Source organism: Macaca mulatta, chromosome 1 (assembly GCF_049350105.2).
Source record: "Macaca mulatta isolate MMU2019108-1 chromosome 1, T2T-MMU8v2.0, whole genome shotgun sequence".
Classification (NCBI taxonomy): domain Eukaryota; kingdom Metazoa; phylum Chordata; class Mammalia; order Primates; family Cercopithecidae; genus Macaca; species Macaca mulatta.
This window is the reverse complement of record NC_133406.1, coordinates 2,392,944-2,416,699: the sequence shown is the minus strand read 5'-3', so window position 1 is coordinate 2,416,699 and position 23,756 is coordinate 2,392,944. Positions and strand designations below refer to the sequence as shown.

The window sequence follows — 23,756 nt, the reverse complement described above, 5'->3', positions numbered from 1 at the left end:
ATGTTGGTCAGTCTGGTTTCAAACTCCCGACCTCAGGTGATCCGCCCACCTCAGCCTCCCAAAGTGCTGGGATTACAGGCGTGAACCACAGCACCCGGCCCAATACACCATGTCTTAAATGTGCTGAAAATAATTTTTCTAACTTCATTTTAATGTAAAAGGCTAATAAAGTTCAGAATAGCTTTTAAACCTTTGAAAATGACTTTTTTGATTATAATGAGGACTAAATGATTTAGTCATATTCACATGCTTTTGAATAATCCCTGTTCTGTATAAGGATTATTTACTAAATATTTTAGGTATTTCCTATACCTAAAGACACTATAATGCAACAGATAGAATTTCCATTTGAAAGGGTTAGAATATTGTTGTATTACACATATTCATAAGTCCCTTCTTTTCCTTCCCATACAAAGTGGTTTTTGAATTTTTAACAATTTATTTTTCTTCATCTTTAGAGAGTAAAACTTGTCTTGGCACAGAGCCAGATAAAGACAGCCAACGTAAAGAGGAGCCCGTGGGGAGCAGTCCCTGCTGTGGTCAGATGGACCAGCAGGCGGATGCCCCAAGCCTTTCGGTAACTGCAGGAAAGGACCACACGGAGGAGCTGCTCTGCCGCACTGAAGCCACGTTACCGCTCCACACCCAGTCCTCCGAGACAGCAGGGAGCCCGTCTGGGCCAGACTCTTCTGAGGATGCTTGTGAGGATGACAGTGGCTTGCAGCTGGCTCAGACGGAGGCCTGCCAGGATGTGGCCAGAATAGAGGGCATTGCTGAAGACCCTAAAGTGTTGCCTTCCAGCGAGTCAGCGACGGAGACATTGATTTTACCAGGCTGTGACCGTATACCTCCTGCATTGATTTCTGAGGGTAAATATTCACAGGCTCAGAGAAAAGAACTCCGTTTGCCACTTCGGGATGCTTCTGAGGCGTTGCCCACAGACCAACTTGCGAACAATGAATTAAATGAGCTGCAGCAGCCTGATCTTACCGACAGTGATGGAAAATCACCACAGGCACTGGCTGACTCACACGGCTCTGAGAATGTGCTCTGTGGAAATAATCAAATATCTGACCTAGGCACACTGCTTCCAGAGGTGTGTATGGCCCCAGAGGAAAAGGGAGAGAAAGATGAGCAACTCAGCAGAGAAACAGAAGACTATTTGAACAGCCTTTTAGAAGGATGTTTAAAAGATACTGAAGATTCCCTTTCCTACGAAGATAACCAAGACGACGACTCTGATCTCCTTCAAGATCTCTCTCCTGAAGAAGCATCCTATAGTTTGCAGGAGAATCTGCCTTCTGATGAGAGCTGTCTTTCTCTCGATGATCTTGCCAAAAGGATAGAGATTGCAGAGGTAAATCAGAGATGAAGTACAATTAAAAGTAAAATGGCATTTAAAAAACATATATGTATTAAATATTGCCTTGTTTTTGTAAGTTTTCTCTTGTCTCAAACATGAGGGAAAATTCTGGTTCACATAGGCTTTTAATTATTAGTAGTTTTTACATTTGTGTGTATTGAATAAAATGACTTTTAATCATTATAATGTTCATACTACAAGATGTTCTATTGCATGCTTCCAGCTAGAGTGAGCCTTATCGTATATATCCATTTTTTATAGTCCTGACTGATACGTGGCAGTTCCAGAAATTGGAATCAAGACAAGAATAGTCACATTCTAATAAGGAAGTCTCATTTTTCTTCTCATACATCTAGCAGATAAAATATGATATGTACTTACTGTTTCCTCCTCTTGTTAATATATTTTTAAAATCTTTTAAAACAGTCTAAAGAATGGACGGAACGTTTTAAAATGGAAGAGATACTGGATTAATTTTTAACCTTATATTAAGTTGAAAAAAAAGATTAAGGAAAAATGACCATTTTTCAAAGTTTGGAAAAAGAAAAGATAAAAGCCATATCCAAACTACAGCACCCTCACCAAGGTGGCCTGGATGGTAGAGCAGAATTTGATTGCCTTAGTTCCAGTACAATCCCACCAGTTAGTTAACAGCTTCTTGGAGTTACTTTTTACCTCTGTAAGCCTGTTTTCTTCTCTGAAAATTTGAATACGAGCTGCCTTTCCTTTTCTTCACCATTTTTACCCCCAAGTTCACTTTTAAGTCCCATTTCTACTCATTGTATTCTGAATCAGCATTATCATTGGAAAAAAAAATAAGGGGGGAAATGAAAAAGTAACAAAGCCAAAGTAGACAATAAAATATATGTGAAAATAGAAGACTGTGAAAAGCTTTCTAAGGTAATTATAACTGTTATATTACTAGCTCCCTTTATTGCCATTTATAGTCAATTCTCTATAAACAATGACTTTTCTTTTTAATTTTTTTCTTGCTAAAATTAGATAGAATAGTAAAGCACTTGGCTTACTGTTCATTCTCTTATTTTAACCAGACAGCTTGGTTGCCATTTGCGGTTAATTCTCTACAGACTATTGGTTTTTTTTTTTTTATTTTTTGCTTAACGAAATTATTTAATATTGCTTCATGGGCACAGAGTTTCCATTTGGGGCAATGAAAAATGTTGGCAATAGATGGTGGTGATGGTGCACGTTTTGATTGTAATGAATGCTGCTGAATTGTATACTCACCAAGAGTTAAGGGCAGTTTCATGTGATACATATTTTTCCACAATGTTAAAAATAGTTTCTTTAAAAATTAGGGCTAATGGTACAGCACTTAATCCGGTATTCATTCTCCTGTATATTTTAACTAAATCTCTGGTACAGGAAGTTAACAACACAAAGCTTATACCCATATTCAGATCTTAGCTGTAATGCCAAAAAAGTTACCATTATCTGCCTTTTTTCATGCTAATAATCAAGTCGACCGTAAAGGGAGAACCCCTGTGGTCTAATTTTACCTTTTTAGGTCTAAATTGTGAAGAAGGAGCAGAGTGCTCCTGTTGTCTTGCCCACCTTATAAAACGTTTTCCTCCATTTTAACATTTGACTAGTTACACACTGATAATCACGTGGCCTTTTTAGAACTGTCTTTCCCCAGTAACTCGTATTTGAGGGGATAATAGGAACTTTTGGAATTTCAGTTTTTGCTTCTGCCTGAAAGCTGTTCGGCTGGATAAATTTCTGTTGTCTAGTTTGCCAGATGTCTCCTCCAGAGCAGCTCTTTGAGTTTTGGTAAAACCTTTATCTTCAGCCTCCTCCCTACTCAGCTGTGTTGAAGATGCACAAGGGTCTTGTCAGGATGTGTCAAAGGTCTGTAGCATTTCTCCTGTATATTTCAGTCATCTATTGACAAGTATTTCCAAAGCCTGCAATTGATCAACATCCTTAGGCCGGGCGCGGTGGCTCAAGCCTGTAATCCTAGCACTTTGGGAGGCCGAGATGGGTGGATCACAAGGTCAGGAGATCGAGACCATCCTGTCTAACCTGGTGAAACCCCGTCTCTACTAAAAAATACAAAAAACTAGCCGGGTGAGGTGGCAGGCGCCTGTAGTCCCAGCTACTCGGGAGGCTGAGGCAGGAGAATGGCGTGAACCCAAAAGGCGGAGCTTGCAGTGAGCTGAGATCCGGCCACTGCACTCCAGCCTGGGCGACAGAGCGAGACTCCGTCTCAAAAAAAAAAAAAAAAAAAAACCATCCTTTTCCCAAATTATTTTTCCCCACATCACTAAATTTAAAATTGTACTCAACTGAGTCATCCTATTTCTAAGAAATAAAAGAATTGTTTATATTGGGAAAAAAATATTTTAAGGTGGCAGATTGTTAAATTAATGTTGTGTATTACAACTAAATGGAATATTCCCTCCTCAGACTCAAAACACAATGTCACTTCTACTGGGTAACAGCTAACAGTGGAAATTATATGTGTTTAACGTTGTATTTTCTATTAAGTTAATACATAATGGTCTCCTTTCCTAAGATTATATTGATCTATTAAGTTAAGCCATTTTAAGGACCCCAAAAGCTACATATGCATGACTTACAAAGCTAATTTACTTTCCTATGACAATGCTAAGCAGATTGTTAAACATTTGCTTTCCGAATACTTACTACCCTCTCTATTCTGAGAAGCATAGTTTAACAAAGTCTGCCTAATTCCTTAAGAATGAGGTTTTGGACTAAGTAAAATATCCAGGCAATTGTGGGTTTGCTTATAAGTGCAAACTTAGGATTTTTATTTTAAAATTTTCTTTTAATTTTAGATTTGAACCTACAACATTTTAATTCAAACCTTTTTTTTTTTTTTTTTTTTTTTTTTTTTTTTGATACAAAGTCTCACTCTGTCGCCCACGCTGGAGTACAGCAGCATGATCTCAGCTCTCTGCAACCTCCATCTCCAGGGTTCAAGCAATTCTCGTGCCTCAGTCTGTTGAGTAGCTGGGACTACAGGCATGCACCACCATGCCCCGCTAATTTTTGTATTTTTAGTAGAGACGGGGTTTCACCATGTTGGCCAGGTTGGTCTTCAACTCCTGGCCTCCAATAATCCACCTGCCTCGGCCTCCCAAAGTGCTGGGATTACAGGCGTCAGCTACCACACCTGGCCATCAAACACTGTCTGTTTGTGCTTTCAGTCGGATTTTATTAAGAGTCTTCCCTGTGTTTGGTGCTGAGGATACAATGAAAAATCAGATGATGTTCTTGGCCTTTTGGGGGCTCTCTGCTGTCACACTTGGCTAATTTTACTGGAATTGTTTTTGAAATTTTTTTTATGCTTCCTTCCTTTTGTGATTAGAGGATATAGAACATGATCTCTTAATAACCAAGTAATTTTGAACAGCATTTTTCATGCACTTAGGAACCCCGAGACAATGAGCCTGTCCCCTCCACCCCCGACGCTGCTGTGCAGGTGGTCCTAGGTGGTCCTTCTCTGTTCGCTTTCCCGGATCTCCCTGTGACCTCTCCCGCCTCAGGTTCTCTTACTTCCCTCTTTCTACCATTGTGTTTGTGGTAGAACATGCTGGTTTGTTCTTTCTTTGCCAGCTTTCCCCTTTTCTTTTGTCTGCCTGCTTTCGTTTTCTTGCCACTTTTGTGTTGCCCAGCCTTGGCTCCAGTGGACCTTGGTTTTGATCATCATTGCCAGCCCAGTGCAAGCACTTGTTTTGCTGTGTTACTTTGAACAATTGGATTCATCACATCAAATGAAATAATTTATAGAGAACTAAAATGTCTATGCTATTTATATAGTGACATGTATAAAGGGAACTTGTCTAGGTTTGGAAAGCTTTTTCAAACCCAGTAATTTGCTATGTAAAGTGATAGCTTAATATCTGAAGTATTGCTATTCTTTCTTACGTAAAAAATAGCATGACACATTATCAAAAGTATAGTTTATACTGTATACTGTTTTTAAAAGGCATCAAAAATTTTATCCTCCTTTCATAGATTTTTAAGAAAAAAAAGTATCACATGTGCAGTGTCAGACAACACATTGGAAAGATTTACTCGTTTATTGTCATTCAGTAATTTTTTTTTTTTTTTTTTTTGAGACGGAGTCTCACGCTGTTGCCCAGGCTGGAGTGCAGTGGCGCGATCTCGGCTCACTGCAAGCTCCGCCTCCTGGGTTCACGCCATTCTCCTGCCTCAGCCTCCTGAGTAGCTGGGACTACAGGCGCCCGCCACCGCGCCCGGCTAATTTTTTTGTATTTTTAGTAGAGACGGGGTTTCACTGTGGTCTCGATCTCCTGACCTTGTGATCTGCCCGCCTCGGCCTCCCAAAGTGCTGGGATTACAGGCTTGAGCCACCGCGCCCGGCCTCCATTCAGTAATTTTTATTGTGACTTCTCTGTGAGGGCCGCATTACAGATGCAGTGACTAAAGTACAGGTAAGGATTTTTATGCAGATGAAGCCTGCAACCTAACAGTCATCTGGCACCAAGTGTTTTTGCTGCATTTGATTATCCCACAGTTTTTGGCAAGGGATGAAATTGCATTGTAATACCCATAATACACCAACGTGGTGGTTTTAATGTCAGAACCCAAACCCCTCTACTCCGGAGCCTGATCCTGCAAATAAATCTGTGTTTGCTTGGTTCTGGAACCTGGAAGAGTGGCATTATCTTCTCTTCAAACTCTTCAGCTGTTCCTCCTGTAGCCTGAGACTCAGAGGGAGCTCCTAGCATCAAAACTTGAACGAAATGTGCCATACGAACTCAAAGTGGCGGGATGACCCACCGGGCACACTCAGCCTCTATAGACTGTTAGACGCGTAGAGATGAGGTAGCTGTTTTCTGAACAAGTGAGGTTGAAATTAAAGTTAACCTATTTTTGAACATAATGAAACCTATTTTTTAACATAATGAAAGTTAACCTATTTTTGAACATTGAAAATAATCTTAGTATGTAATTCAGAGGTCCCCTTGTGAGCAGATTTTAGCAACATAATATGCCATGTGGAGACTAACCATTCCTTTTTCTTCATTAACATCTACATTTATAATCTGCTTGCAGAGATGTCATATGTTCAGAAAACTATATTAAGTGTTTCAGATTCCAGTGATTTTTGTTTTTAGAAATAATTTCATTATTTTTAAAATCTGAGGAAGAGGCCCTGTGTTACTGCTTGGGTCTTTAGAAAGCTTTTACCCTGGGAGAGAGCAACTCATGTTCCTTTTCCTCTGTCTAGATTAGCAACATTCACTTAAATGTTTTCAGACGGCCGGGCGCGGTGGCTCAAGCCTGTAATCCCAGCACTTTGGGAGGCGGAGATGGGTGGATCACGAGGTCAGGAGATCAAGACCATCCTGGCTAACACGGTGAAACCCCGTCTCTACTAAGAAATACAAAAAACTAGCCGGGCGCGGTGGCGGCGCCTGTAGTCCCAGCTACTCGGGAGGCTGAGGCAGGAGAATGGCGGGAACCCGGGAGGCGGAGCTTGCAGTGAGCTGAGATCTGGCCACTGCACTCCAGCCTGGGCGACAGAGCGAGACTCCGTCTCAAAAAAAAAAAAAAAAAAAAAAAGTTTTCAGACCTGCTTGTATCACACAAAGCAAAACACAGGGGAGGACATAAGGTCACACTGTCTAGTGGGGACAAAAACGACAACCCAGATGGCTCCTGGGTTTGCCTTTAGAGAAGCTGTCTAATCGAAGCTGTGAGTTTTCTTCCCCGTTGCCTATTAAGGGAGGTAGTTACTTCTTGGCTAGATCACTGGGATCAGGGAAGTTTCTTTACGACTAGCTGCTGTGGGATTCTCTTGCCAAGTGAAGATGGGAGGCTAGCACTAAGCAGTAGTTGTTTATGAAATCACATTGGTGGCTGCTCTATGGATCCAGAACAAAAGAGGGTCTTAGAAACAGCAGTCATGGTTGTTCTGCCCAGAATGGCTCTTTTGAGAGGAGCAGGGGAAGTCCAGCCTCCTTACAACAGAAGAAATGCAGTCTTCCAATAATGTAAGAGGTTTTAGGAACAATGGTTGGCCCAGAATTTATGTAGGTATCTAAAGAGCCCCCAAAGGAAAACCCAGGAATTACCTGTTTTCCAAATGGTCTCGTCCTTGCCTTTTGTTTTTATCATGACCTCTACATTTTCTAATTAATTAATGCTTCTCTTGATTGCCGTGTCTCTTGCACAAAGCTCTTTTTCTTTTCCATTTTAATCACTCTTTTAATTATATTTGTACGGCCTCTTCCTGGATTTTTGCAGTAGTTACTTAATAAGTTTCCCTGTTCCTTGTTTCATCTTCTCCCCTCCAAATGGCTCTTAACGTTAGCCCTCTATAAACTTGGGGTCTCAAACTGGTACCCAAGGAGCCAGTCAGGTATTAGAGTCAATGAAATGACTTAGCTGTAGTGATAGGAAGAAGGTTTCCACGCCTTTTCCAGAAGCATTCAGCTTTTTTAAACTCTACGGATTAAAACCAACCTCAGCTGAGGGTTCTTGATCGAACACCCAGACTGTGAGTTTAAACTCCTCCTGCTGTGAAACCCTTTCTACACCGTCATTCCTTTCCCACAGCTCTCTTTAGCTGCAGGATAAAGGCTGTACTACTCGACATTCAGGACTCCCGTCATCCGGCCCACCTGCCTCTCCAACATCATCTTCTGTGCTGGGGTATCAGATGGTGCTGTAGTCAGACTGGCCGCCTCACCACCTCCCAGCTACACCCTGCACGTTGTCACCTTTGCTCTTTTCCCTCTGCGTATGTCAGCTCCACCCTGAGGCGAGCAACCTTCTTTCCACATAACCTTTTCTTCCCAGCCCTCAACATCTAGGTCATGGCTTTTTAGCATGGAGAGTACCAAGCAGTGCCTAGCTCATGGCCAGTACTCAGTAAGTGCTAGCTGATGCCATGATTCCCTGATCACTGGAGTCCAGAAGTTTGTTTCTTTCAAACAATTCCTCAGAACTTCAAATGAGGGCGAGGCTGGAACATCACTCTTCCCAAAGTCCGGCCTAAATGTAATCTCCCTCTGTTATCATAAGATGCACACATGCTGTCTTCTACACCAAACTGCAAACTCCTTAAAGATAGGGATTCTGTTAAGTATATCTTTATATTCTCTGCAAAGCTAATACAGGCTGTTGTAAATAACAGCCACTATACACAGTAAGGCTTTTTTTTTCTTAGTTCACTTATAAAAATAAATATCCTTTAATAATAGATTTGGTTTTGATTATTTTCAATGAAAAAGCTACAGTATGTTTAAGTATTTCCTAGGTGCTATCTATGTGTAAATTGCTTATCCGTATATTTTTTCTTCTTTGGCATATTTAGTGAGCACCTACTTTATTATAGAAACTAGGAAGACAGCGCTGAACACAGAGCAAGTCCCTGCTCTCATAAAGCTTCCTTTCTAGAGGGAGAGACACATAATAAATTAACATAAAAACAAAAATACAGTTTTGGATACTGGAAGAACTATTAAAGAATTTCAACAAGGTGAGGGGATTTAAAGTAACTGAACTGGCAGCTATTTAAACAATTTTCTGGGACTTAAAAATGGGATCATATCTTGACATTCTCTTCTTTTTCTATTTTCAACTTATTAAATTGTCCCTTTAAGCAAGCAAAACAAATTACAAAAACATGAGGTAATGCCTAACCTAGAAACTTAGACACGTGATAAAACTCCTGTTATTTTTTAAAGGCTTTTTCCTTTTTAAGTGAATCTTTTAAAGAGTCGACATTAATGTACTTCATCATAGTCCGTTTTTTCCCTTGTTTGCTTTCTCCCCGTATTGCAGTGTTCTAAGAAGCAGTGCTGTGGGTCTGAGGTGACCGCCGTGTTCTTTCTGGAAAATGGCAGCACTTACAGCTGGCACTCCCTGGCCCAGCTGTGACATGTTTTTATCAATTGGCCATGGAAGGAGCCATGACATTAGTCTACTTCCAGATTAATCAAATGACACAAAGATCTTTCATCTAATCTCCTCTCCCCTTATGTCTCTAGATGGACAACTTTGGCCATTAGTTTAAGTATCTCATAAATGAGGTGATGTGTAAGATAAGAATTTTTGCTTGAGTCTTATTTGAAAGTTCTATTAATCTCGTTTTAATTATAATATATAGTATAGCATATGGCATAAAGCAGCATTTTAGTAGTCATAGAGAATAAGATATTTCACATTAAGGAACTGGCAAGAGGTTTGGTATCGAGTTTGTTTTCAAACTCTACCAGCTTCGGGCACTGCGAGCTGAAGCAAGTTACTCAGGCTCTGGAAGCTTGGCTTCTTCATCTGCAAAGTGGGGCTAAGGCTTCTAAAAGAGAGTTGTGAAAATTAAATATGATGTATTATGTAAATGTCTTTACATAAAATGTACACATTTACTAAATTACAGTTGTTATTATGGAACCCAACACTGAAGAAGCAGGCAGAGAATATCACTTGTTTCTGTCGTTAGGAATAGTAGTGGTAAATTTGACATGTGCCACAATAGTGAAATTGCTGGCGTTTAAGGTATTTATGATATACTCTAATAGTATGATTTATGAATGTTAATTCTCAAATCAGTTGGAAGCCAACTGTGTGTTCTTGTTCAGAACTGACCAGCCTAGAGCTTCTGAATGGAGTAAAACCTGTATCATTAAAAGAATGTGACTTGGTATCTATTTTCTTCTTCAATTTAGTGAGGAGGCACTTCCAACAGCAGTGTGTCCCTGAATGTTTTCCTTGTCACATCAGGATTTGCTATTCCGGAAGAGTTGCAGAATAATTTTGTTTTCACAACTAGTTCATTCTGAAAATGCTATTTAAGATGGTCACTGATATCTGAGGGGAAGTGTGGGAAGAACTATTTATTTGCAAATACAGAAGCCTGGCCAGATGGAATATTTTTTAATTCCGTATTTATTCATAGAGCATCACCAGTAGCAATTACATTAATTATAGCTCAGACATTCTTTTTGGTCTCAATAGAAGGGCTTGGCATATTTGGGTAACAATTTGGCAATTGAAGTGGGAAACTAAATTTAGTTTTAAGGCTTTATTTTTTGAGATTTAAAAATTCTTCACCTTTTAATACTGGCACTATAGTTAAAAAAAAAAAACATGGAAATATTTTTAAGAATAGTTTGGGGCCAGGCACAGTGGCACATACCTGTAATCCTGGCACTTTGGGAGGCCAGGCACTTTGGATTGCTTGAGCCCAGGAGTCCGAGACCAGCCTGGGCAACATAGCAAAACCCTGTCTCCACAAAAGAATGCAAAAAAAATTAGCCAGGCATGGTGGCGTGTGACTGTCGTCCCACCTACAGGAGGCTAAGGTGGGAGGATTGCTTGAGCCTAGGAGGTTGAGGCTACAGCAAGCTGTCAGCATGCCACTGCGCTCCAGCCTGGGCAACAGAGTGCGACCCTCTCTCAAAAAAAACAGACAAAAACAAAACAAAATAATGGTTTGGAGGGAACACACTGCTCTCTGCCCTAAGTCGGCAGCCCGATCTGTTTTAGAAACACTTGCCAGTCTTTTGAGTGAGGCCCCGAACCAAGACCATGACTTTGTTTTGTCTTACTTGCCCTTCAAGCATGAAATTAAGGCAAACCCCACCAAACTTGTTTCTTAAGATATTTTAGTTGGACTGCCCTGATGTGGTAAGAAAAACTTCTGTTACAGGTAAGCCTGAATGTACCCAAAACTCTTGCAAAAATAGAAAGGCTAGATGCTGTCTGCCACTCCCACCTGAGAGTTCCTCCTTGGCCTGCATCTCTTACGCCTAAGCTTGGCCCACCATCCCTTGTTCTCCATCTGTAGGCTGTAGAACCAGAAGACAGTCACAACAGAAAGACCTAGAGAAGATCACTGAGCAAGCCTGAAAGGAAATAACGGAAAAGAGCAGACTGCTTCACTTCAGACTCTGGGGCAGGCCCTGCTGAAACAAAAGGGTTTTGGTGGCAGAAAAAAAAGGCATGGTTCGATTTTTAGCAAGAATTAAGGTATTGTGAGGGAGGGGGTGTCAAAATGTTAGCCCATCCCACACAATTGTAATTTCTCTTACTCTGTTTCTCCCATCTTTGGAAAGAGTTTGGAAAAGGTTGCCAGAGTTTGTTGCCACCCATAGTAAATAAGGTGGGACCACCTGACAAGGCGTATATCCCTTAGCAGAGTGACTTCAGAGCCAAACACCACCCTGGATGAGGCCGAGCAGGAGCTGAGGTGGGGACCTCACAGCCGCTGCACGAGGACCAGCTCTAGGTTCAGTTGGCACATTCTGTGCCTTCCCAGATGATTTCAGGAGCTTCTCTTCCTCCGTCAACATGTTTGTTCATATTTGCAGTGTCTTTTAATTTATGGCTTTATTGTTTCTTGAATTTATAGATGCAGAATTTATATCATAAATATATACAATTAACAGTAACACAACTCTGGGGCTCATCTTTAAAACTATTCTGAATAGGATTGTTTTTTCTAAGTAGTTAAAACGGCACCTTGAAAATCCCCATGGCAGGTGAATTCACCATTGGTAAGTGTATGACAGTATTTTATGGAGAAAATAGATAGTGAAGGAATCAATAAACTTCCTCCCTCCTTTTAAAATTTTTGAACAGCCAGATTCAAGATCCTCTCCTTTGTTTACATGTACTAAAAATTAAAAGAATATCAGTGATACATCCTTAGTAGTAATGTATTCATGAAAATTAATTTTCGTTTTCCATCTTTTGCTCTTTACAAACGTATTAAGACTGTTTCCCTCTCAGTTTCAGCAAGGTGCTTGTAAAACCTATTTTCTTTGTTGTTTGAAGGAGTTCTTTAATGGTGATGTTGCTTTCTTTACATATTTGTACTTACCATTGCAAGGCTGCTAAAGTACTTTTGTTTTCTCAGAACACGGACTTCTGAAATACATATTTCCTATAAAAAGAAAAGAATGTATTGTTGGCTTATTGGTTTTTTTTTTTTTTGAGATATGGTTTCGATAGACCCACATTCAGGGAAGCGTAGTCAAAGACCATCTTGAGCTATTTGGCCCTAAAAGCCCTAAGATATAAAAAGAACTAATGGAATCTGTAATATTTATGCATAGCGCATTATCAAAGATTGCTGGCTGGACCTGCAAGTCATACTTAGTGTTCTATGCTATTGATTACATAAATGACACTACAGGCAGTCCTCAGCTTAGAGTTACCTGATGCCAGCAAGCCACTGGCATCTTCAGGGTTAGGCCCACGATGCCTGCCTGTGTCATCACCTGCAGCTTGTAGCAATCAGGCAACTAACAAGTTAACTTCTGTGACTGGCCCTGCTGTTCAGGGGCCTTTGGTAAGGCCTCCTGCTTCCCAGCCTGGCTCTTCCACCTGATCCTGTTCCTTCTCCCTGCACCTTGGAGTCTTTTAGCTTCTAAATGGCGAAGGTTTTTGGTTTTATTTCTAAGTAGGGGGTGGAACATAGGCAGGAGAGAGGCAGCCCAAATGAAAGCTAGAAGGCAGCATATAAAGGGGTAGGAGTGGGTGTCTGAAGAGATATTAGACAGCAGACTTTTTCTAGGAAAGGCCAAATTATTAATATTTTAGGCTTTATGATCTCAGAACCACACAGTGCCATTGTAACCCAAAAGCAGCCATGTACAATATTTAAATGAATTGGCTTGGCTGTGTTCCAATTAAATTATATTCACAAAATCAGGCAGCACAGGCCTTTGGCCTGCGGGCCATAGTTTGCCAACCTCTGCATACTAGAAAGTAATTAGGTCCCAGGCCGAGTGCAGCACTTTGGGAGGCCAAGGCGGGTGGATCACGAGGTCAGGAGATCAAGACCATCCTGGCTAACTTGGTGAAACCCCATCTCTACTAAAAATACAAAAAAAAATTAGCCGGGCTTGCTGGCGGCGCCTGTAGTCCCAGCTGAGGGACTGAGGCTGAGGCAGGAGAATGGCGTGAACTCGGGAGGTGGAGCTTGCAGTGAGCCGAGATCGCGCCACTGCACTCCAGCTGGGCAACAGAGCAAGACTCTGTCCCCCCCAAAAAAAAAATCCCTAGTAAATTGGCTCTGAGAGAAATTCTAGAAGTCCTTAAACTATTTTGAGCAGTAGAGCATTATTTAGTAAATGCACAGTTTCTCAGAGAAACTGAGGACAACACTTTGATGTTAAAAGCTTGGTATCCAAATGAAGATTTTAAGTTCCATATGTTCATTTGTTTAAAATTGCTGTTGAATGAAAAAAGCAGTGGAGGATTATAAGCTTCCATTATAAAGCAAAACCCAGTGCTAGTGACGAAGCAAAGAGGGGACTGTGAGTGATCATTTTACCGGTAACAGGGAAGTCAAGCTACAAAGCAAGGTGCTCTGATTCCCAGTCGACTGAACACTTCACACTGCCTGTCCCTGGAATCAGTTCAAGGGCTAACAAAGGAAACCAGGGTTTTAGACTTTTGTGTTTCTCAGTCATCTGCAGAGAAGTGAAAGTTTTATTCTTTTAGACTTTGATGATTGATACTTTTTTCTGTAGGAATTGGATACCCCTGTAATAAAAATTCAAATATCTGTTGAATTAGCCTTTTTATAGATACATGTAGAGATGTCCCACCTTAATAAAACAATGATAGGTTCTTATAATTTCTGACAGGTTGTTCCTACTGAAGGACTGGTCTCAATATTAAAGAAGAGGAATGATACTGTAGGAGATCATCCTGCCCAAATGCAACACAAACCATCTAAGCGAAGAGTGAGATTCCAAGAAATAGACGATAACTTGGATCAAGGTAAACTGCTTGGCACTATGGCTAGCAGCATAGATGGTCAGTGTTTGCTGAAAGAATGAGTTCGTGTAGCATGTGATGTTTACTAACAGGGTTTGTAAAAGACTGTCCGCTGGGCACAGTGACTCACCGCTGTAATCCCAGCACTTTAGGAGGCTCCGGCGGGCAGATCACTTGAAGTCAGGAGTTTGAGACAAGCCTGACCAACATGACAAAACCCTGTCTCCACTAAAAATAGAAAAATCAGCGAGTGTGGGGGTACGCGGCTGTAATCCCAGCTGCTCGGGAGACTGAAGCGGGAGAATCGCTTGAACCCGGGAGACAGGTTACAGTGAGCCGAGATCGCGCCACTGCACTCCAGCCTAAGCAACAGAGCGAGACTCCATCTCAAAAAATAAATATAAATAAATAAATAAAAGAATATGTCAATCTAGTTGCTTTATCTTCTAAGGGAAAAACATATAAAATCAAACTATCATCTTAAATCATTTCTAAATCTTGCTTAAATAAGTGAGCAAGTTGCAAATGCAACCTCTGTCCTTCCTGTTCCATAGTCAATGTTGAGAGCTTATTTCAGTTTCCTCCTTTAGCACTTTTTGTGTGAGTCTGCTGTGTTTGTCTTTTTTTTTTTTAAGACAGTCTTGCTCTGTCACCCAGGCTGGAGTGCAGTGGCACAATCTTGGCTCAGTGAAACCTCTGCCTCCCAGGTTCAAGCAATTCTAGTGCCTTAGCCTCCTGAGTAGCTGGGATTACAGGTGAGCACCACTATGCCCAGCTAGTTTTTTGTTTGTGTTTGTGTTTGTGGTTTTTTTTAGACGGAGTGTCACTCTGTCACCCAGGCTGGAGTGCAGTGGTGCAAATCACTGCAACCTCAACCTCCACCTCCCAGGTTCAAGCAGTTCTCCTGCCTCAGCCTCCTGAATAGCTGGGCTTACAGGCGCGTGCCACCACGCCCAGCTAATTTTTATATTTTTAGTAGAGACGGGGTTTCGCTGTGTTGGTCAGGCTGGTCTCAAACTCCTAACCTCATGATCTGCCTGCCTCAGCCTCCCAGAGTGCTGGGATTACAGGCGTGAGCCACTGCACCCGGCCCCAGCTAGTTTTTTGTATTTTTATTAAGATGAGGTTTTGCCATGGTGGCCAGGCTAGTCTCGAACTCCTGGCTTCAAGTGATCCACCCACCTTGGCCTCCCAAAGTACTGGGATTGCAGGCATGAGCCACCATGCCTGGCTTGTCTTCTTTTCAGTGGACAATTAAATTACTCCTCCTTTATTGTGGAAAATATTTATGAATATTCTCTCCAGTGAGTTCCTCTTCATTGATAGAAAAGAGTGTCTCTCAGGAGCAACAATTTAATACCATTGCTGCTGTTTGGCTTTTTCTCCTGGGCCTGTTATACTTAAGGCCCTGACTTGGTCTAACATGAGGTGGTGAGTTTTGTAGCAAACAGTGCTGCCTTTTGTGGTTGCAGATATATTTATCTAAGGTGTAAGTAAATAAGAGTAAATGGAAAGGTAACCCAGAACCTGTCAGTAGGCTTCTCATGTTTATAAAACAACTGCGTTGTTAAAATAACAGTGTAAGTATTTAGGTGTGCTTTCTAGGTGTGACGTGAGTGATAACAGTAGAAGTTTCTGCATTTTTACAATTATAAAGCTGCTTAGGGGGCCTTCGAAATAATGTCCTAACCCCTGATTTTACTTCTGCACCCTGCTTGTAACTCTCACAGTCTTCTGCAGATAAGGTGCTCACTTCCATTTGCACTAATTTGACCAAATCATTGCTTAATAGGAGGAACCTGGATTTGGAACTCGCAGTCTGCATTTCACTTTGTAGCCACCTCATCTTAAACTGAGTCACTTACTTGGAGGAGACTCAGTTCCATCATCTTTAAAATAAGGAGAATAACATCTGCCTGTCCCTATTGAAAAGCGTGTCAGATAATGTGTATAAATTGATTTTGAGGATTATAAAATGAAATGTAAATGTTGATTGTGTTGGTTGGTTCCTAAGCTCTGTGACTTACACAGTGTTTTCATGAACCTCACCTTCTGCCAGAATCTTCCTAAAAGGGCCGATTCTTCCTCCTCTAAACCAAGGCATCCACTGGAAATATAATGTGAGGCACATATATGATTTTCAATTTTGTAGTAGCCATGTCAAAGTGAAAAGAAACAGGTGAGGTGAATTTTATTTTTCATTTGATTTCTTTTTTTTTTTTTTTTTTTTTTTTTTTTTGAGACGGAGTCTCGCTCTGTCGCCCAGGCTGGAGTGAGTGGCGCGTGTTCAGCTCACTGCAAGCTCCGCCTCCCGGGTTCACGCCATTCTCCTGCCTCAGCCTCCCGAGTAGCTGGGACTACAGGCGCCCGCCACCTCGCCCGGCTAGTTTTTTTGTATTTTTAGTAGAGACGGGGTTTCGCCATGTGAGCCAGGATGGTCTCGATCTCCTGACCTCGTGATCCACCCATCTCAGCCTCCCAAAGTGCTGGGATTACAGGCTTGAGCCACCGCGCCCGGCCGATTTCTTTTTTTTTTTTTTTTGAGATGGAGTCTCACTCCGTCACCCAGGCTGGAGTGCAGTTGTGCGATCTCGCTGCAACCTCTGCCTCCCGGGTTAAAATGGCAAATTTTATGTTACCTATATTTTAACACACACAGACTGACACTACCAAGTGTTGGTGAGGATATGAAATAATCAAATTTTCATAGACAGCTAGTGGGAATATGAAATGATTCGCCCACTTTGGAAAACAGTTGGGCAGTTTCTTTTCTGCAGGGTGAGGGGTTGGGGGTGGCAGAGTCTCACTCGCTTGCCAGGCTGTGATCTCAGCTCACTGCAACCTCTGCCTCCCAGGTTCAAGCGATTCTTGTGCCTTAGCCTCCCAAGTAGCTGGGATTACAGGCATGCGCCACCACACCCAGCTAATTTTTGTACTTTTAGTAGAGACGGCGGTGGGGGGGTTCACCATGTTGGCCAGGCTGGTCTCGAACTCCTGACCTCAGGTGATCTGCCTGCCTCGGCCTCCCAAAGTGCTGGGATTACAGGCGTGAGCCACCGCACCTGGCCAGAATTTTAAGAATGTATTTTATTTAACCCAGTACATCAAAAATATCATTTCAAAATGTGATCTATATGAAAAAATTACTGGTGAGATATTTTACATCCTTTTTTTCACACTAAGTATTCAAAGTCTATGTTTATCGCCACTCAGTTTGGACCAGCTGCATGTCAAGTGCCCAACAGCCACCGTGACTCACGTCGGACCGTGGAGCTCCAACGGTTCTGGGACATACAAATAAAACACACAGCATATGTGTTTTTACATATTTAAGCTACATTTAAATGCTTGGATTTGAACATATGATAATGAAGAAAAATACTTTAGGTTGTTAACATAGATAAGGTGAGGGAAGGAATCATGTTAAGAAAAGCAGGTAAGGCTGGGGGCAGCGGCTCACACCTGTAATCCCAGCACTTGGGGGAGCCTCCTCCCAAGTCTTCCTCCTGGATCACTTGAGGCCAGGAGTTGGAGACCAGCCTGGGCAACATGGCAAGACCCCATCTCTACAAAAAATACAGAAATTAGCGGGACATAGTGGTATGTGCACCTGTGGTCCCAGCTACTTGGGAGGCTGAGATGGGAGGATTGCTTGAGCCTGGGAGGTTGAGGCTGCAGTGAGTGTGGCCTGGTGACAGAGCACAACCCTATCTTTGAAAAAAAAAAAGAAAAGGAGGCGAAAAGACTGAACTGTCCAAAAACGACAAATACAATGTGATTAGTATGATCCTATTTCTTCATTTATATAAAAGACACATTTTCACACATAGGTATAAACTATATACTATTTTATATGCTATTATAAAATAGTATAAACTATTTTAGACTGGGCATGGTGGCTCACGCCTGTAATCCCAGCACTTTGGGAAGCCAAGGCGGGCAGATCACCTGAGTTCAGGAGTTCAAGACCAGCCTGGCCAATATGGTGAAACCCCATCTGTACGCCAATACAAAAATTAGCTGGGCATGATAGCAGGTGACTGTAATCTCAGCTACTCAGGAGGCTGAGGCAGGAGAATTGCTTGAACCCAGGAGGTAGAGGTTGCAGTAAGCCAAGATCACACCATTGCACTCCAGCCTGGGCAACAAGAGCAAGACTCTGTCTCAAAAAAAAAAAAAAAAAAAAAAAAGCTATTTTAAAATGTAAATTTCAGAGCAAACGATTGTTTAATCCTATTTTCATGTAAGTCCTGAAATCTACATATTTGATCTGAAAGGACACACACCAAATTGAACAGCGTTTACCTCTGGGATGGGAAGGGAATGTGATTGGGCAGCAGAAAAATGGGTAGTCCCTTAGACTCTAAGATGCTTTTGGGTTTGCATTTTTACAGGGAGAATTTATTCATATATTACTGTACAATGTTCTAAATAAAGTCTATTTGGTATGCATTAGGTTTTATAAAATTTGTTTCTTGTAAAAATATATGGTAATTATGAAAAAATCACAGTTTAATAAAGTAAAAATTAAATCATGAGTCTTAGACATCCTTCAATGAAAGAATATATCAAATTTACTTCATCGTATTAAATACTTACATCCTGTTTCATTATATAAATGTCTCATAATGGTTTAACTGTTCCATTGTAACCAGAACAACTAAGTTACTCCCAACCTTTTGTTATAACAAACTCTGCGGCAGCCAACAAGCTTGTATATATGATGTTTGTTGTGCACATCTGTGGCCAAATTCTTAAAGGTGGATTTGCTGGGATATGTTGAAACTCTGTGTCCCAGGTGGCCTGAGGCTGTCCTGGTTTACACCTGTTGTCCTGGAATTGCATTCGGTTAACACTGTCTTTTTTATTTTTTATTTTTGAGACGGAGTCTCGCTCTGTCACCCAGGCTCAAGTGCAGTGGCCGGATCTCAGCTCACTGCAAGCTCCGCCTCCCGGGTTCACGCCATTCTCCTGCCTCAGCCTCCCGAGTAGCTGGAACTACAGGCACCTGCCACCATGCGCAGCTAATTTTTTATATTTTTAGTAGAGATGGGGTTTCACCGTGTTAAACCAGGATGGTCTCGATCTCCTGACCTCGTGATCCGCCCGCCTCGGCCTCCCAAAGTGCTGGGATGACAGGCATGAGCCACCGCGCCTGGCCTTAATACTGTCTTTTACTCTCAAAATTGTCCAGTCTGGAGGATAAATTAATTTTAAATTTTAATAGATGCTGCCAAATTACTTCCAGAAACGCATCCCTGCACCTTAATCATGCTGCACATCAGAAGACTTTTTGGTCTTTTTGAAATTTTTTTTTTAAATTTTTAATTATGAATAATTAAGATTTTTTCAACCAAAGAATAATCATTTTCTTCAATATAGAAAGATGCAAAAGAGATCCCACCCAAAGACATTTTTGTTGTTTAATGTTAAGTGGACTTTGCTCTAAGGTAGTCCCATAGTGTGAACTCCAAGGGTATTTGAACAGCAAGGCTGTAATGTGTACTGTCAAATGCTGCTGTTAGGGCGGGCATGCTGGCTCACACCTGTAATCCCAGGACTTGGAGAGGCCATGACACGAAGATTACTTGAGGCCCGGAGTTCAAGATCAGCCTCTGCAGCATGGTGAGACTCCATCTCTACCAAAAAATAAAAAATAGCCAGGCACGGTGGCACAGGCCTGTCGTCCTAGCTGCGCAGGAGGCTGAAGCAGGAGGACTACTTGAGCCCGGTGTCGAGGCTGCAGTGAGCCAAGATTTTGCCGCTGCACTTCAGCCAGGGTGACAAAGTGAGACCCTGTCTCTAGAAAACAAACAAAATTTAATTAATCCTTGCTATGAGCACAGCAGCTGTTTTTCTTCTTCTCATGGAGTGATTCTATCCATTGTATAAATGAGCACGTTTTAATTTTAGCATGTACAAGCTCCACAAGTCGGAATCTTCTTGGTAATTAACAGGTAGGTCTTTGTAGAGTCATTAGGAGCATGAGTTTTCTGTCAATAGTTCCTATCCATAGAGGACCAACAGTAGAAATGTCCAGTTACCTTAATTAATGAAAAGACAGCAGATGCTAAGATTTCCATTTTGGTGACAATGTAACCTCACTCTTTCTCATGTTTGCAGATGAAGTTGGAGGTGGCTCCTGTATTTTGCTGATCTTGCTGTGCATAGCAACGGTTTTCCTTAGTGTTGGAGGAACTGCATTATACTGCACTTTTGGTGACATGGAGTCACCTGTTTGTACAGACTTTGCAGACAACATGGACTTCTATTACACTAAGTTACTGCAGGGAATGGCGGAACTGAAGCACTGGATCTACCTCTCCTAGCAGCATTCCAGAGACAGACATGCTGGCAGTGAGAATGAAAGGCGTGAAACTTTCTAAACAGTTTTTATTTCAGGAATTGTATAACATTCCCCTTTCCCCTCTGTTAGGAACCAAGGACATCAGAAATAGCAACTTCAAGTGGCAATCCGGAGGAACTCTGTTAGAATAACCCACACAGTGAGGCAAATATCGATCTAAGCATTGTGGATGGAAGGCGTGATCTTTGAGGAACACACCCATCTCCTCCTCACTGCCTCCTAATGCAGTGAGTTACACTGAGCAGAATCAAACAGGGTAGTCTCGGAACACACTCTTTTTAGCTACTTCTCAAGCTAATGGTTAAAGAACACTTTTGGCTTACACTTGTTGGTCCATAGAAATTGCTTTCAGCCATCATGCAATAAGTTTGTGTGTAACCAAAAGGAGTTACCTTATGGTTTCAGTGTCGTTTTTTAGTTAACCTTGGGAGCTGTGTAATTTAGGCTTTGCGCATTATTTCTGTTCTGTTCTCCACTTATGAAATGATTGGGTGTGTGTGCGTGCGTGTGCATGTGCTTCCGGCAGTTACCATAAGCAAATACCCAGCACCGCAAAGATGATCTTTCTTCTTTTCACTTGATGAGGTGCAGGCACAGATCTTTGGAGAAGGCTTCACTGTGGAATAGATGAATTTGAGACCTCTTGACCCTGAAACAAGAAACTGTGACAGATCTGTGTCAATTAACTTGATTAGCCAGAAATTCATCACAGGCCTAGAGACAAAAGGAGAAGCGCCCCTGAGTCTCAGTCAACAGTTCTGTCACGGATGCAAAGCTTCCTGAAATCACGAATGCTGGACTCAGTTCGGCAAATGCTTACCCCTATTGTGTTCTGAGATTCTGAGAACGAGAATGCAAACTTAAGTAAGATACAGTTCCTGTTGTAGATGTTTTAATCCTGGTCGTATGTAAAATAAACCAGTACTTTGGTGAGTGAAATCACCACATAGAATTCAGTACTAACAGATCATGCGTTCAGATGCGTGAATGTGCATTCTTCTTGTGGGCTTGATTTAGATCCTACTGTGGGGTCATTACGCGAAAATTCAATCATACCTTCCATAGACAGATGTCTGATTTTTGTTTAAATCTGTCCGTTAGGTGGCCTTTCCTTATCTAAGGTATAGTGGTCTAACATTTAGGAAGCCTTGCTTTGACTTTATCAGGCAGCATTTAAGAAAAAACAAAAACAAAAAAAAACCAAACCAAACATGAATTATAGTTTTTTAGCAAGTGATCATTATTTCCTGTTTTCTGTTAGGATCATTTGAAAGAAAAAGGGAGCACTTCCTTTCTAGTTGTTACTGGCTGGCACAGTACCTCCCTTTGTGTTTCCGCTTGTTTATTTAGATTATGTGAATTTTAAAGGGCTTTTTATGTAAGTTGAAAGTGTGTTACTGCGCATGCATTTGGTTATTCCAATGCTAGATATTTAATTACTGTGTACTTAGTGTTTTGATTTTCTATAATTTCAGTTCAGCGTGTTTTAACACTTGTATTTTAAATTGATGTTTCATTTTCACTTATAATACTGTTTGACTTGTCTCTATCATGTCACCATAAACTGTAATATTTTCAAGGGTTATAGATCAAAGCTATTTATTTAGAAATGTACAAGATAATGAAATTTAGATTCCTTATACTTAAGGCTGATTTTATTAGAAGATTATTTTAATGTTCTATTATAAATTTTAAGAATTTGTATTCAAATTGTATGTAAAATATGTAAAATGTTGACGGTACTATATTAAGTGGTTCTATAAAAGCTGTTCACAAGTTCTACTGTGCGGACATCCTCATCATAGACAAAGCTCTTCTGTTTTATCCTCAATTTCTAGTTACAGAAATTTGGTGATGCTTATTTTTGCCAATTTTATGTCAAAATAAGTTAAAACTTCCCTCCTGTTCACCTCTTAGGTTGCTGTCCTCTGTGACCTCTGGTGTAATATTTGCCCGTCGGCAGCCAGAGCCACTTCCTCTGAAACCCGAGATCTCCTGGGGACCTTCTCACCCAGAGGAAAGCATTGAGACAGTACCTTGCCAATCAGGGAACCAGGGGTGTCTCAGAGAAGCCATGGGTGTCCTCACCCCTTCCCAGGGAGGGTGAGGTGAGCTCAGGAGCATAGCGATGTTTTGACTTAAAATAGGCATGAAATCGCAACTAGAAAAATTAGGGCACTTCTTACAAATGTGATAGTCAAAGTATTGCATGACCTGGAGTAGCTTCACCTGGTGGTGAAACGATTGTTATTTCGCACAAGAAACATTCATCCAGTTTTACTAAAATGTAATTTTTTCTGTCATTTGAAAGTACTGACAACTATTTGTAACTAATCTTCCTTAAGAACTGTATTTGAGGGTATCAAATCAAGCTTGTAATTTAAAATCTATACCCACAAAGTGTCTCAGAGAGTTTATTGGAACCCTTGGGTGCTGAGGAAAAACTGCTTTAAGGTGAAAATGTGATTTCAGAAGTCGGTCTGGCCCTACAGGTAGGTAGTCATCTGTTCTGGGAAGACTAATAGGTCCTTCAGTACAGGCTCTCCTGCTTTCAAATACCTCCCCCATCTGCCTGACGGTAACTGAAAATTGTCCCAAAAATTCATTCTTTTAGATTTAAAAATAAAAATCTTCTGGAGGATTTAAGATTTGAAGGGGGCCTTATTTTGTTTTTTGTTTTGTTTTGTGTTTTGTTTTTTCGCCCTGTCGCCCAGGCTGGAGTGCAGTGATGCAGTCTGACGTCCGCCTCGCAGGTTCAAGCAATTCTCGTTCCTCAACCTCCCAAGTAGCCAGGATGACAGACATGCGCCGCCACCACGCCCGGCTAATTTTTGTATTTTTAGTAGAGACGGGGGTTTCACCATGTTGGCCAGGCTGGTCTCAACTCCCAACCTCGGGTGATCCGACCGCCTCAGCCTCCCAAAGTGCTGGGATTGCAGGCGTGAGCCACCGCACGGTCCAGAGGCCTTATTTTGAAGGACTTCTGTGAATTGGGTTTTGCTGCAGTGCCGGGAGGATATGGGGTGGGAGTGGCAGGGATGGAGACAGGTGGGAAAGGACATCCTTTAGCTCTTCCCCTGCTTTGCTGAAGGTGGCCTTGTGGCGTTTACTCCCAATGCAAAGAGAGGCCGCATTGTTCCCTTTCTCCTGACATGACCTGCATGACTGTCCATTTCTTCGGGCTCGCTGTTGTGTACAGTTTTGTGCAGTGTGTGTAGTGTTTTCACAGTTTTTTCATTTGATGCTGAGATTAGTAAATACACATTCCTCAAA

General features: G+C 41.5%; 1 protein-coding gene across 7 annotated transcripts in view; it reads left to right on the top strand.

The window, feature by feature from the left end:
- Positions 1-23,137, top strand: part of CNST (consortin, connexin sorting protein) — a 116,152-nt gene extending 93,015 nt beyond the window's left edge. For 5 of the 7 annotated variants that reach the window (XM_077998007.1, XM_015127742.3, XM_077997999.1 and 2 more), the window contains 3 exons: positions 459-1,357; positions 13,984-14,119; positions 20,240-23,137. In XM_077998007.1, the coding sequence (XP_077854133.1) occupies positions 459-1,357; positions 13,984-14,119; positions 20,240-20,445 (1,241 nt within the window). In that variant the 3' untranslated portion in view covers positions 20,446-23,137. Of the gene's footprint in view, positions 1-458; positions 1,358-11,174; positions 11,357-13,983; positions 14,120-20,239 lie in introns of all 7 variants that reach the window. The other 2 variants (XR_013415896.1, XR_013415898.1) reach the window with 1 other exon arrangement.
- Positions 23,138-23,756: the final 619 nt, after the last annotated feature.